The sequence below is a fragment of the Apis dorsata genome, unplaced genomic scaffold (assembly GCF_000469605.1).
Source record: "Apis dorsata unplaced genomic scaffold, Apis dorsata 1.3 scaffold_222, whole genome shotgun sequence".
Lineage (NCBI taxonomy): Eukaryota > Metazoa > Arthropoda > Insecta > Hymenoptera > Apidae > Apis > Apis dorsata.
This window is the reverse complement of record NW_006263504.1, coordinates 177,556-192,560: the sequence shown is the minus strand read 5'-3', so window position 1 is coordinate 192,560 and position 15,005 is coordinate 177,556. Positions and strand designations below refer to the sequence as shown.

Below are 15,005 nucleotides of genomic sequence, written 5' to 3'. Positions count from 1 at the left end.
ATTGTCATATTGTTTTTCTGCTTTTTAATAGCAGAACTTAAGTTTATAATTTCTTATTATATAAATGTACAGTGATGCATATTAAAATTTGATTTTTGAACAAACATTATATAAACATATAATTTCAAACAATATATATAAATTGTGTTTGTCCAAAACTCAAATTTCAATTAAAAAAATATAAAAACATAAACAAGCTTAATAAAGTAATGAATAATAAATTAATAATAATAATATTAATCAGTATCATAGAAATATACCAAATAGAACATAGAAACTGACTTGATAAATATACATACAATTTGCACTTAATAATGCCATAGATGTATTATACATTTTTAATCCAATATCTGCATTCAATTTGCTTCTGAAGGTGCTGCTGGTAAAACATGAACTTGCTGTGCTTTACTAGCATTGTAAACTTGACCAGGACTAAATGGTTCTAGTCTTGAACTAGAAACTATTTCACTTTTACGAATCATATCTTAAAAAAGTTAATAAATGTTTGTGATATAAATTTGTAAAAATATAAAAATTATATTAATATGTATAATATATTATATATTATATATAAATATATATATTAAATTTTATTATAAATTTTAATATATTATATATTATAACACTTACCACTTTTTGATTCTGGTGCAGGAATATATCGAGACAATCTCACAATAGGAAGAGGTAAATAACCACTAGTTAATGGCATCACGTCCAATGTGACACTTTGTTTTTCTAATACTTCCAAAGACACAATACCAGCAGTACGACCACACACAGCCCACATAGCTTGATCAGCAAGAACCTCATACATTAATTGTGGTGAAGGATTTGGATTTGGACTAGGTAACATACGTGTTACTGTAAGATAAAGATGGCACATGCTACCAGCACGACAAAATTCACCTCCATTTCCAGCTGCTTCAACTTTTGAAGACACTGTAAATAAAGTCTGGAAATGATATTATAAATAGAAACTCACCTTTTTGAAATATTTTTAAAATAAATTTTATATTTTACACTTAATTAAATTATCAATTAAATTTTTACATAAACTATAAATTTATTAATTCATATACATTAAAAAAAATCAAATAATTATACCCTTACCACATAATCTGTAATATCAAAATTGCATCTGTAAAGACTGGATGCTTTTTCCATTCTTTGTAAATTATGAATTTGCAAAGGATCATCATTAGTGTGTGAATCATTTAGATTTTCAGTATCATTGATTGATATATATTTTACACGAAAATCAGTCTTAATTGGCATCAAAGACTTTTCATCTTTACCAATTTCAAGTTCCCACATAAATGATACATTTATTCCATTACCTATTACTAATCTTTGACCAGCAATAGGATTTAAACTTTTAAAATTAACATCTATTGATGTTACTGTTGTTAATTCTGGTTCAATTAATTGTAGAAGATGATTTGTTAATCCTGTTACAATTATTTGAAGAAATTTTCTTTGTTTTGCTGTATGAAGTTTCATATTTGACATAAGTGGTGGACCAAAATGTAAAGGAATGCTTTCTTCTAAACCCCATGGACATTGTATATTCAACTATAAAAATATAATATACAAATATTTAATTAATATTAATATTATTAATATTAATATTTAAAAAGTACATAAATATTTATAACTATTTTTTCTTTTTATACATATAATTTTTTTTAATATATAATTTATATACATAATTTTAATCATTAAAATAATACAAATATATAAAAAAAGTACCTTATGTTCTATTGATAATGAATCTTTCTTTGGTGGTAATTCAGCTAAAACTTTAAATTTTAATTGTATTGTTTGAAATGGCTCACAAAGTGGCAGTGATATTTCTAATTCTTTAGACATTATTTCTTGTGAGCTATCAACTTTTATTATTAATCCCCTAGACGTACGTAATTTAAGTTTCATTTCCTTTGTTATTTTTATACTTCCACTCATAATAACTAGTTCTATATCTTGAATAAGGCCTGCCAATAAATCTCTACCACATTTCATGGAAATTATAGGCTGAGTTTTAGCTACTTCGTAACACAATCGAGGATTTAAAATAGGAGATAAAAATTCCAATTTTTCTTCAATAACTAATGATATTTGACCAACTTTGTAAAAACCAGGTTGATCAACACGTCTAGTTAATGTAAATGTATTCATACCTGGTTTTACAATGAATTCATCACATAATAACGCTTTGCTAAAATCACCTTTTGCATTTACAGATGGTTTTCTATGTTTTGTACTATCAGAACGTCTTACAATAGGCTTAGTGTTTCTGTGTATAACACTAGCAGATCCGAGACTTTTATCTTCTTTATAATCTAAATATGAATATACTTGTAATTGAAGTAAACTTGGATCAAATGGTTTCATATCTTCTAAAGTACATTTTGATAACAATGGTATTAATAGTTCAGGTGTTAATTTTGAACCTTTTTTTTTATTAGATATTAAAGGTTTTTGAATTTCTTCAACAGATATAGATGCTTTAGTGCAATTTACTTCTCTAGGAAATAAACTTTGTATATTTATTTCAATATTAACTACACAGTCTTGAACAATTTTATCCATCACTTTAATTTCCATATTATGTATCACAAAAGCACATCCAAATTCTATGAATAAAGGTTGTGGCGATGAGATCATTTTCATATATCCAAACATTTCTTCAAAATAAGTATTTCGCACAGTAATATGTAATACATCTAAACTAGCAATTGCAGCACATATTTTTGTATATTTCTCAACATCATCCATTCTTTTGTAGCATTGTGCCAATTCAAGTTGAGTTTGAGCTCCTAAATGACTCCAACCTTCATCAGTGTACGTTTTTAAAGCATCTGATAAAAATGCAACAGCTTTTTGGTTTTCCCCAAGCTCACTATAAAATTGAGCTAATTCTTTTCCAATTAATCTGGCTGATCGAATTCGACCTACATGTTTATAGGTACCCATAGCCAATTCAGCATGTTCAAGATATTGTTTTTTAAATGCTTCTTTTGATGAAAGTGCTTCTTTTAATTTATCAGTAGGTGTTAATTTACCCTCTAAATGTGATTCAGAATCTCCCATACCAGCTATTAAATAAACAACTGTATGTAACTGTTCACTAGATGGTTCATTTCCTGGCATTAATCCACATAATTTTCCTAAATTTCCCAACTAAAATAAATTATAATAAAGATTAACTATATAGTTAATATTGAAATAAAACTTACATAAAAAATATATAATTAACTAATATTTATATAGTTATTAATTAATATTTATATAAACTAATATTTATTTGAAATTCTATAATTAAGAAAATTATACAATTAATACTTCTAGCAACTTACTTTATCTCTAGCAAGAGCCCATAAACTAGCTGTATGTAAGGAGCAAAGATCCAATTGTTGATTATTATCGATATTATAAGATGATAATTGACAAGCTTGCAATACTTCTAATGCACAAAGAAAAGACCAACATTCAATAGACCCTTCAGGTCGTTGAACTTCTAATATACGTAATTCGCTTAATGTATTATGAACAAATGATAAGCACCTTTGCGCAACCTAAATTGAATTGTAATTATATATTTATATTCACAATGAAATCAAGCTTTTTGTGAATAAAAATTTTATTTTATACTTACTTCCCATGGTTTGTTAAGTGATAATAACATGGCACACTGTCTACTGAATAAGTAACTTCTAAGATCTAATAATGATGCTTTGCATTCAGCCAAAAGATTTCTTAAATGATGATTTATACCATTATTTAAATTAACACCACCCCAATTGTTTAATGGAGTTTGAAATAAATTTAACCAAATTGGTGTATCTATAAATTTTTAAATAATAAATTAATTTTATAATTAAAAATAAATAATAAAAAAAAACAATGTAAAAAACAAAATAATATACCTCCTACATTGGAATTAAGAACAAATTGTGTAAAAAGAGCATCTAATTCATCATACTGTACTAATGCTTCATCATATAATCCTAACATTTGTAAAACAAATGCAAGCTCTTCCTGAAAAAGTGAATTATGATTGAAAATTACAGAATTATATATCATAAAATACAAAAATAATCATTAAAAATATAAATCTTGATTTACCTGTAATAAGAAATAATGACAAAAATTCCAATTTGGATGATTTCTATTTTCTCTTTGTTCTCTAATAATGTCTTCAAAATGAGATAATCTTTTATCATATGCAACAAGCATTAAATAACGTATACGGTTAATTAAACTTCTCCATGATTCAGCTGATCGCATTTCTGATTTTATTGGATTTATAACAGCACAACATCTACAAAATATATTTGACATGAAATAATAAATATACATATATAATAATAAATATATAACATATATAATAAAAAGAAATAATATGTTTATTATTATTAATATGTTTATTAAATATTTATCAATTAATTATTACTTCACCTATCACCATTCTTTGCAGCAAAATCACTACGAATTTTATCTAAAACTGTTGTTCTTGGTAATAATTTATTAGTTTTTTTTATATCATAAGTTTCTACTATAATAATCATCCAATCTTGAATGTGATATTGTGTTAATATCTTCAACCAATTATCTATGTCTTCCCTGATATTTGATTTATAAGTATCTACATCCTGTAATCTCAATATCAATAATGAGAAAAATATGAAACAAATATCTAAGTATAAAAAAATTTTACTTATAAAATATTTAAAAAATTATAATAATCTACTTACAGAACATTCAGTCCAATAAATATGAAATATTGGCTGTTTTATAAGATGCCAATCTTTCTCAGTTGGTAAAATATCTTTGGAAAATGGCAAAAATGTTGCTCCTAATTTAACTTGTTTAATTGGTCTACTAAATGATCTACGCCATTCTACCATATCAGCAGATATGGCTTGAAACAAACTATTTTCCAATGTAGAAAATAATTTATCATCTCCTGCATCTATATTATAAAAATAAATAAAATAAATTAAAATAATATAAATAAAAATAATAAAAAGTTTCATTATGTATTGTATAATATGTATTATTTAATGAGTATGATTAAAATAAAAAACTATAATATATTTAATAATAATTTAATAAAAACAAATTGTAATATATAGAAAAATATTTGTTATAAAAAAAATGTTAACCTATTTAAAATAACATATGTTCATTAAAATAATAAATGTAAAATTATTAAAAAGATTTTAATTGTAACAAAAATTTTTATTATACATTGTATAGTTTTGAACATATAATTTGATATCATAAATATTATTAATTAAAAAAAAAGAAAAATATTATGAAAATTGATAGTTCATAGAAGATGTAAATAACAATACTTAAAAGTGTCATCAGAAAGAGGTTAAATAATTAGAATTTTAATTAATTAACTTACATGTAATAATTGGTTTAATATCCATAAAGATATCTGATCTATGTTTACCACCCAAAGACGACCCCCCATTGCAATTCATTTCTAAAGATTGGCAGTTGCTTCGCGAACTTGCTTTTAATCATTACAACTTTACGTCACTTTTATTACTTTATATAAAAATTATTTTTCAGTTTATCTTGAAATAAAATATTTAATATTTCAATATTTTTTCTTTATTAAATTAAAAATAATAGTTTTATCCGTCACAAATAGATAAAAATTCAACATAATATAATAAATCTAACATTTTATTTCAATCCTTTAAACAAATTCCATTGAGGTTGGAATTGAAATCTTCGTTTAACATGTCATGTAATATCGATAGTCTTATAGACTTCGATATCTCGTATTCAATATATTGTTTGTTGCAGTCTTCTGTGCAATAAAAATTATTTAATTTCTAAATGTAAGTTTATAAGTAAAGAATGCAATAATAATTAATTTATAACTTTTGATATAAAATTATAACATATATTAAAATACAAAAATATATTAAAATAATTCTTATAAATACAAACAATAACTCTTAGCAACAAAATTACATTTTCATAATTATAGAAATATTTCTATAAAGGTTAATAAATTGTTATATGTAAAATAATATATTATTATTTTATGTTTTTGATTATAGCTACTAATTTATTAGTCTTTTAATTTTAATATATCTTAATTTAAATGTATTTAAAAATTGATTAATTTATATTTTAATTTTACATTTACACAGATATTATATTATAGATTTTTTCTAAAATATTTCAATTTTTATAATTTTAAAAAATTACATATAAAAAGAAAAATGTATCAGAAAAAAATAATTAATAAAATACCAGGTAATTTACCACCTCCTTTTAAAAAAGAAAATCAAGGATATATTGAAGATTTAGGAAAGAAACAGAAGTTTGAATTGGAAGAATTATTAGAAAGGCAAAATAAAATTCTTAATAATAAGTAAGTAAAATTTAAGTTATAGCTTATATCATTAGATTACTTTTTGATTATTTTTTTTTCTAGTACACTTATATTAAAGCTTCCAGATAAAGGAGAAAAAATAAAATCTTTTCATAATCAAATATTAAAAGAAATAGAACATAGAAATGAAGTTGAAAAAGCAGCTAATCTTTTATCAAGATTAAATTTGGCATCTGAAGGTAAAGTTGCTATGAATGAATTAGAATGGACAGGTAAATATGAAGAAATCAAAGATACTGCTAAAATTATTGAACTTGATAGTGATGATGAAGAAGATCCCTTAAAAATATTAGCACAGGTTAATTTTATATTTCTAAAAATTATATTATATTTTATATTTTAAAAATTATATTATATTATTTCTTTTAATTTTTTATTGTTTGCTATTATTAGCCTACAGGATGTGGAGTTCATAAAAAAAAAATTATACATGTACCATCAAATGAAAGCTTAATTAAACCAGAAGATTTAGCAGAAATAGAATCTTTTAAAATAGAAGCTACTGAACATATTACATATATTGTCAATAAAATAGAAAAAAAAATTCTAGAAAATGAAAATAAAAAAAAAGAATTATTTAAACCATATAAAACAACTAAATCTAATGTACATGATCCAAAAAAAGAAAAGCAAAGAAAACAGAATAAATATTGGGAAGTTACAGCAGCAACACCTCCACTTATAATTCATGATGCAGCAAAAATTATAAACTTAAGTGAATCTTTAAAGCTACAAAAAGAACAAACAGAAAGATTACAAGTAACTAACTTTTTTATATCTTGTTATTATTTGTATAAAATCAATGATAGAAAAAATTACTATATTTATAATATAAAACTACAATATTATTTTTAGGAAATTCAAGCTAAACATGCAGCAGAAAGATTAGCTGAGCAACTTGGTTTGCACAATATTGGTCCTTCACCTGAAAATATACATACTTATCTAAGAGATGAGAAAGAATCTGATTCTTTTACTTCAGAAGACGAAGAAGAAAATGAAGTGCATGATGAAGAAGATAATGATAAAGGAGGAACTGTTGTTTTTACAGTAGATAGTATAGAAAGTTAATTTATATTATATTGTCTGTACAAATATATATAAATATTTTATAAATATATTTATAAATAAATTGTTAAATTTTATTATAATAAATTTTAAGAAAATCTTGATATTAAAATATATATATTTTTATAGATATAAAAATATGTATATCATTTTATTAAACATTCAAATTGAACAATTATTGAAATAAAATAGATTTACATTCAATGCATTTATTGTTCTATCAAAAGCAATTTATTATCACGCATAAATTTTATAAAATAAATATGAACAAAGAGAAAATAATGGGAAAAAGATAAAGATAGGATAAAAATACTGTGCTATTTCTAGAATGCCGCAAATAAGACATATAAAGAAAGAACAACAAATAGTAAAAAAAGGATAGAGAATGATAAGAATTAATTTATTTCTTAAATGTGAAAGATATTCCAAAAATATTCAAGAAATGACATTGATTTCTGAATTTTTTTTTTTAGATATCTTTATTTTTTTTTCATTATTTCCTTATTTAAACTTACTTTTGACATATGTGTGATCATAGAAATGAACACACTTTCATTTCTCTTTCAAAAGTACAAAAATCTTTAATGTAAAAAATATAGATATTATATTTCTAGCTTTACAATCTCTGAAATGATAATAATCTCGCAAATATATATTTTAATACAAAATTATAAAAATTTTTATTTTTGATTTTGTAACATAATCCGAGAAAAAATAGCATACCAAATTTTTTTTATTTCCAAGAATAAAAATTTAATAATGTAATTAGTGTACACATATATTAAGATCAATATATAAATTCTTAATACATGTTACACATATCTTATATATATATTATAAATATTGTATAAATTTAATGTCATGATTTCTAAAAAAAAGCATGCAAATATTTCAAAAATTTTTATATTAAAAAAATATTTTCTAAGTTGCCTGCTTTCAATTTTTTCTAATTTTATTATATTATTAAAGGATTAAATATATATAATTATGATAATTTGAAATATAATAATAATTCAAAATAAAATGTTTATGGAACTTTATTATTTTTATAATTTTTATATTAATTGTATCCAAAATTATTAATAATTGCCGTGTATGGTGCAGTAGCCTTTGCAACTGTTTGTCCAGCTTGTTTAGTAAGTTTCTAAAATAAAAAAGAAAAAAATATGAGAAATAATTCTTTTGATATTTATGTTTATAATATTGTTTATGTACCTTGAGTTTATCTCTCTTTTGAACTTCAAGAATTGATCTAACACGTCTCTTATTCTCCAATGTACGTACCACAGCCTTATATTTCCATCCAACTTCATGAGATAATCTGCCTACATGACAGTACTAAAAAATTGTTATGTTAATATCATAATTTTTTAATATAATAATAATAATTATAGATATTTTCTTATTATTTACTCAGTTAAATATGACATCACTAAATATAAAATAATTATATTCAGACGCAAATTACCATACCATCATTGTGGAAAAAAATTAAATAATTATATATAATAAATATAATATAATTATACATAATAAAATAATAAGTACAAATATATGCTGCATATATTAATTGGTAACTAATTAAAATTAGGATAGAATTTAATCAATCAATCAATAATCACTTCCTTTACTGTAAAATGATGAAAGATGATTTTTATTTTGATAATAGAATAAAAAGATAAAATGAAATAATATTTAAAATCTAAAAAATTTATTAATTTTATTTTTTTAGGTTTTATTCAAAATGTAGAATGTATAACAAAATGATAAAAAAAATCAGTTAACATAAGAAATTCTAACCAATTAGCGCAGCATGTATTCTATATTTTTTTTAAATCATTATTTTATCATACCTTTCTGCCAGGTTTAAGACACATGACTCTCATAGCACCTGGTACTACAACACGTTTCCTACGATCATATGGAGGTGGACAACCTTCATATACTTTCAACCTTCTGAGAGCATCTTTTCCTCTTTGTGTTTTATGTGGAATCATTCCTATGAATTAAATAATATGTTAACACTACAAAATATATATATTAGATTTCTTAATAATTTATATTAAATAACCTCATATAAGTATCTTTTTCATTATATTATCAAATAATGTAGGTAATATATAATCATTAATAAAATATAACTTATAATAAAATTTTTAATAAAATATAATGAAATAAATTCATGATTATAATAATTGAAATATACCACGAACTGTTTTCCAAAGTATTTTACTGGGAGCACGGAAATGAAATGGTCCACGAGCCGGATTAACATTACATCTTTTACGTAGAAAGGACATAAACTTTAACTTGTTTCTAAAATAAAAAAATGTTTAATGAAATATATTTCAATAATTATAAATAATATTAGAAAAAATATATATTATACAAATATTTTCCATATTTAGTTATAATTTGATAAATATACCCAATTATACAAACCTGAAGAAATTACCAGAAATATTAAGCTGTTCACTACGAACAACAATTACTTTATTGCCTTGTAAAATCGTTTTAGCAATAATTGCTGCTAAACGACCAAGTAAGTGGCCACGGCCATCAATTAATATTGGCTGAAAAAATATAATTGTTATAATTTTTCTTTTACTATTAAATGTCATAAAAAAATACTTACAAAAATTCAATCATTACTTTTATTAATAACAAATAGCAAATATCAATTGATGAATTTAGAAAATGAGATTATTTCTTCAATATTATATAAATAGTATCTTAATATTTAAAAATAATGAAATATAGAACTCGTATTAATTTATGAGCAAACATAACAAGTAAGAAAACACGTGTACGCGGATTTACGTGTAAACGATTCAATAAATGAACATATTTCTAAGAAAATTCGTACTATCTAGTTAAAAAAAATATTTTTCATGTTTTTATATATAATATGCAAAATTAAACAAACATATTCTATAATACGATCTACGCTATATCATTTAAAACATTAAAACTTAACATACACACCTTATTACTGAAGCCAGTCATTTTGTCACCCTACCGGAAAAGAATCCATGAACATTGAAGAGTATGCAACCTCTTACCGGAAGATGTAAGAAAACATATTTTCAGTGCATCCAACATTACATTTTATTTTACAAAATAAAAATATCAAGTATCATTTATTATATATTTATCATTAGTATAATACAATATTATAATATTACAATTATTTTGTATGTATTATTTTATATAATATATTATATTTTATAATCTTACATAAAGACAAATTTTTATCTATATATCTACATGTAACATTTTATATATTAATTTATATTTTAAATAATTAAGAAAGTATTTTTCGTAAAATTATATTTAATTATAATTTTTATTCATTAAAAAAATATTCTTATTAAATTTATTGTAGATAAAATTAATTTTTTCATAAAACATAAAAAAACTATTAATAGAAAGAAAAAATGTAAAACTGCCATCTAGTGTTAAAATAAAATTTTATATTCAAATTTATAATGTTTGAAATTGATTTTTAAAAATATATAGGTTTTTAAGTAAATAAATTACAAATATGAAACAATTTAATATTTTTTTATTGGTGACGGTGGGTTTCGATAAACTAAGTATGTAACAGAGTACACTGATTTGACAACTAAAGTTTTAAACTTTACATAAATCGAAACTATATCGCTGCCGTGTTAATTAAGTTTTGTTATGTAACAATATTTATGTACATAAAATTATATTAGTTTTGAAGATTAAGATACGAAACACGTTAATAGTAATATAATTAATTAAATGATCAAAGTTAAGATTGATATTAAATTAATATAACCAGATATATTTGACTTCTTGAGTCCACATGATATGACTCCTTTTCTTCAAGGCATTATTAAAAAAATATCCGTTATATTTTTCTAATTATTATTATTTATATTATTTTATGTTTAATATTCTTAAACTAATATCACAATGGCTCGAGACAGTCAAGACTTCCAATATTTGTGCACATATTCTTATACTATATTAGTTTGCCGGTTGCATAACTGTCTTGAAAAATTTGTATCCTATTGTATAATAAGTAAATTAATCTTTATGCTATATAAATCTGAAAAATGTCTATTTTTATGTATGAAAAATTCCTAAAGTCGCACGAGCATTGGTTCTTAATTTTCTAACGGACATACAAATTACATGTAAAAAGTTACTACTTCATACTATAGATCATGTAAAGCACACGTTTGTTTTACATATTTTTAAAAAAAAATTGTAATCATGTTATGTATATGTGTGTGTGTACGCGCGCGCGCGCGCATGTGTATTTCGTATTTACAAATAATATATTTTAAGTATAGTTGTAAAAAGCGAAAACAGTGCCATTATTAAATTAATAATTTAATTGGAAGGTATTCAATTTCTGCATGATTATTCTTTTAAAAAACAAAATATTTTTATTGCTTTCTATGTACTTAAAATAAATAATCGCACATGTAAAGGCACTGCCTCATTTAATGTAATTTACAAAATATGGATAGTAAGTACAATTTTTTTCAATGTACAAACACTTGACATAATCTATGAATATTAAAAGTGTGCACGCAATAAAAAGCTAGTATTTCATATATATGCAATTTAATGGATCTGAAATTAATTTTATTTTTATTAAGACATATTATTTTATTAGAAAAATGTACAAATATGTAAATATACTAAATTCATTAAGCATGTGTCAGTGTTATTAAAAAGATTTACATTATAATTTCATTTATGAAATTTTATCAAATATAAACATAAACACTGATACAGATTATTTTTATTAACTGCATATAATTAGATAATGCTTTTTTTTTAAATTGTTTAAGATCTTAGCATGAAAGTAACTTCTCATTTGTCAATTGACTTTTTTCAAAAAAGCAAAAGTTGAAGTTATTAAGCTAAGCTTAAAGTTATGTTCCCTGAATAAGATGGGCATCTTCTTTACGTCATTCCAGGTACAATAACATATTTTCAACAATGTAATATAAACACTATCATACATTATTTCATTTTTTACTGTCATTATTATATAGAAATTCAGGACTTGTAAAGAATATTCTATTAATAGTTTTAAACAGTATCAATATCAGTAACAATTCAAAATACTTTGCAAAAATAATTATATAATGATTTAGTCATTATTTCATTTTAAATATCATGAATTATGTATAAATTGAAACTACAATAAATATTTTATATGCAAATAACCAGTAATATCATAAAATTTGGAAAAATATATAAAAAGTGTATTAATAAAACAAAACAATATTATAGAATGATTACACTGTTTCCGCTTGCTACTAAATTTATCTTATACAATGTTAATTGATTATGTATTTAAACATAAAAAATAATATTATCAATGTGCTTCATAATAATGGAAGTACTTTGTAGCAGTGTTTATAATGAATTGCTATGACAATCTCAAGTGTTTATACGTACAGTCTATCTATAATCTTATCCTAGATCCTCAGGCAATATATCCTGGCATACACAAATTTCGTGTAATGCTACAATATGAATACAGTCGAATGTTTCAGAATAAACATTATCAAATAACATTTTAAATTTTTACATTATTCTTAAACTTTTGTAAGAATTACTTGAAAGATAATAATTTACATTTTTATTTTTAGTATGAAAGATGCTGTTAGGGTGAATCTAAAAGAAAAGCCCGTGCTCGTTCCGTCATTTTGCGTACTCGTCCTCTACTACTTATACTAATACGTGGTACATTTTCAGGTTCAGGACTTTCGTCACTTTCTTCTGCATAATATCGACGTTTAATTTTACGTCGATTTCTAACTGGCACTGTATTGCTCTCATCACTTTCTTCATTATAACGAGGTCGTTTTCCAGTCCTTCTTGAATTTTGTGTTTGTTCTTGATTTTGTATTTCTCTAGTTCCACGAATTCTTCTTTGAGATCTTGATGATACAAAAGCTTTATCTGATTCTTCGCTATCTGAATCTTGATTATTAATTTCATGTTGAGATTGTTCTTCTTCCTCTTCTTCTTCTTCCTCTTCTTCCTCTTCCTCTTCTTCTTCTTCTTCACTTTGACTTTCAATATTATTTTTTCCACTTTTTGTTATATTTTTAAAAGTATCCTCATGTTCAGATGCTAACTTTCGTGATCTTGTTCTACTTCTGTTAATAACTTCCTCTTCGCTCTCTTCATCTGATAATTCATTTGTTGTAAATGCTTCATCATCATCATTTTTTGAATTTTCATAAAAGTTTAACTTTGACTTTGATTTTACTTGTTTATTATTTTTGCTATTTTTTGCACGATTTTTTCGAGTTTGTTTTCCACGTCCACTGGGTGTATATACTTCTCCAGAATCACTATCAGCACTTACACTAGGTACTGTTTTTCTTGCTCTTGTCCTTCTTATAGGTACACTACCACTACTTTCACTTTCTGAAGAAGCTTCTGAATCACTGGCTTCACTTTCACTTTCTTTTGGTTTTTTTGGTACTGTAGATCTAGAAATTCTAAGTTTTAGCGTAGGTCGTGTTGTATTAGAAGAACGTTTTGTGTGTCCATTCGTCATACGTGATGGTCCTATAAAATAAAAAAAATATTTATCAATTTTGTTATTTTTCATTTTTATAAATTTATAATATATTAAAAATAAAAGCATAGAAATATACTTACATAATTAAGTCATTTAAAAATAAAATATACATACCTGGTGCAAATACATTGGAATTGTTTTTTTCTACATCATTTAAATTAATATTTTCATCTTCACTATCTATTTCATCTGCATCAGAACAAGCAGATTTTGATTTTGAAGGTGCTATAGATAATGATAATTTTTTATAAAATTCGAATATATAGTTTATAATAAAAAATTTATAAATTGATATAATGAAAACATACCAGTTCCGTTTGTTAGTCGAACTTTACCTCTTCTACCTTTTCCTTTCGTATTTTTCGTATTATTATTACGTCTTCTTGCAGATTTCCAATTTGAAATAATTTTTCGCATATGTTCTTCAAACATAGCTGATAATCTTATTGTCATTGAATATATCTATAATAACAAAAATTGTACTATAATTTTCCATAATATTTTAAATATTTATCATATTATTATATTATAAAAGTATTATCCTATCTATTTTCTTTATATGTTATATATTATACAGAATTAATATATAATACTATTCATAAAATAAATAGTAACAAATGTGATATACCCTTGATCGCTTATTAGTGTTATAATTCCTACTATTTGTAAATATTAACCGCATATCTTTGGCAAATTCTAAAGGAGTTTCATAATTTCCTCCTAATAAATCTTCTTTTACTGTACGTAAATCCATTGGTGTATCTATAATTTGATGATAATCTGGATGTTCTAATCTATCAACTGGTTCTCTATAAAATGTTGAATAAAAATTATTGTGAAAAATATACAATTTTGACATATATAATAAAATTATTATTTACAAATGCTATATAATTTTAATATATATTAAAATAACACAAAACTAAT

At 23.1% G+C, this 15,005-nt stretch overlaps 4 protein-coding genes across 7 annotated transcripts in view; 1 reads left to right on the top strand and 3 right to left on the bottom strand.

Moving 5' to 3' along the window:
* Positions 1–230: 230 nt before the first annotated feature.
* LOC102680850 (trafficking protein particle complex subunit 10) lies at positions 231–5,840 on the bottom strand. 3 transcript variants are annotated; one of them, XR_004150459.1, is made up of 11 exons: positions 5,414–5,840; positions 4,755–4,972; positions 4,459–4,652; positions 4,126–4,321; positions 3,927–4,038; positions 3,656–3,843; positions 3,357–3,575; positions 1,750–3,180; positions 1,111–1,572; positions 631–939; positions 231–484 (listed from the first exon to the last, which is right to left on the bottom strand). XR_004150459.1 is itself a non-coding variant. In XM_006615387.2 (11 exons), exons 1-11 carry the CDS (start codon positions 5,490–5,492, stop codon positions 357–359), a joined length of 3,549 nt encoding a protein of 1,182 aa, XP_006615450.1. In that variant the 5' UTR covers positions 5,493–5,835; the 3' UTR covers positions 231–356. The 3 variants fall into 3 exon arrangements, 2 of the variants coding, with proteins under 2 accessions (XP_006615450.1, XP_031366194.1); XM_006615387.2 differs by having other exon boundaries at positions 631–952; positions 5,414–5,835; XM_031510334.1 differs by lacking the exon at positions 5,414–5,840 and having other exon boundaries at positions 631–952; positions 4,459–4,659; positions 4,755–4,896.
* Positions 5,841–6,222: 382 nt separating this feature from the next.
* Positions 6,223–7,564, top strand: LOC102680707 (DNA-directed RNA polymerase II subunit GRINL1A). The gene is made up of 4 exons (XM_006615386.2): positions 6,223–6,400; positions 6,464–6,719; positions 6,815–7,180; positions 7,277–7,564. The coding sequence occupies exons 1-4, from the start codon at positions 6,249–6,251 to the stop codon at positions 7,490–7,492; spliced, it is 990 nt and encodes a 329-aa protein (XP_006615449.1). The 5' UTR covers positions 6,223–6,248; the 3' UTR covers positions 7,493–7,564.
* Positions 7,565–8,508: 944 nt separating this feature from the next.
* LOC102680572 (60S ribosomal protein L13a) lies at positions 8,509–10,610 on the bottom strand. Its single transcript, XM_006615385.2, has 6 exons — positions 10,475–10,610; positions 9,932–10,062; positions 9,696–9,805; positions 9,343–9,488; positions 8,705–8,827; positions 8,509–8,633 (listed from the first exon to the last, which is right to left on the bottom strand). Exons 1-6 carry the CDS (start codon positions 10,493–10,495, stop codon positions 8,550–8,552), a joined length of 615 nt encoding a protein of 204 aa, XP_006615448.1. The 5' UTR covers positions 10,496–10,610; the 3' UTR covers positions 8,509–8,549.
* A 427-nt stretch (positions 10,611–11,037) lies between these two features.
* LOC102680435 (PH-interacting protein) overlaps positions 11,038–15,005 on the bottom strand; it is an 11,899-nt gene continuing 7,931 nt past the window's right edge. For both annotated transcript variants that reach the window (XM_031510336.1, XM_006615384.2), the window contains 4 exons: positions 14,707–14,887; positions 14,387–14,540; positions 14,193–14,303; positions 11,038–14,065 (listed from right to left, as the gene is read on the bottom strand). In XM_031510336.1, coding sequence (XP_031366196.1) covers positions 13,149–14,065; positions 14,193–14,303; positions 14,387–14,540; positions 14,707–14,887 — 1,363 coding nt within the window. In that variant the 3' untranslated portion in view covers positions 11,038–13,148. The remainder of the gene's footprint in view (positions 14,066–14,192; positions 14,304–14,386; positions 14,541–14,706; positions 14,888–15,005) is intronic.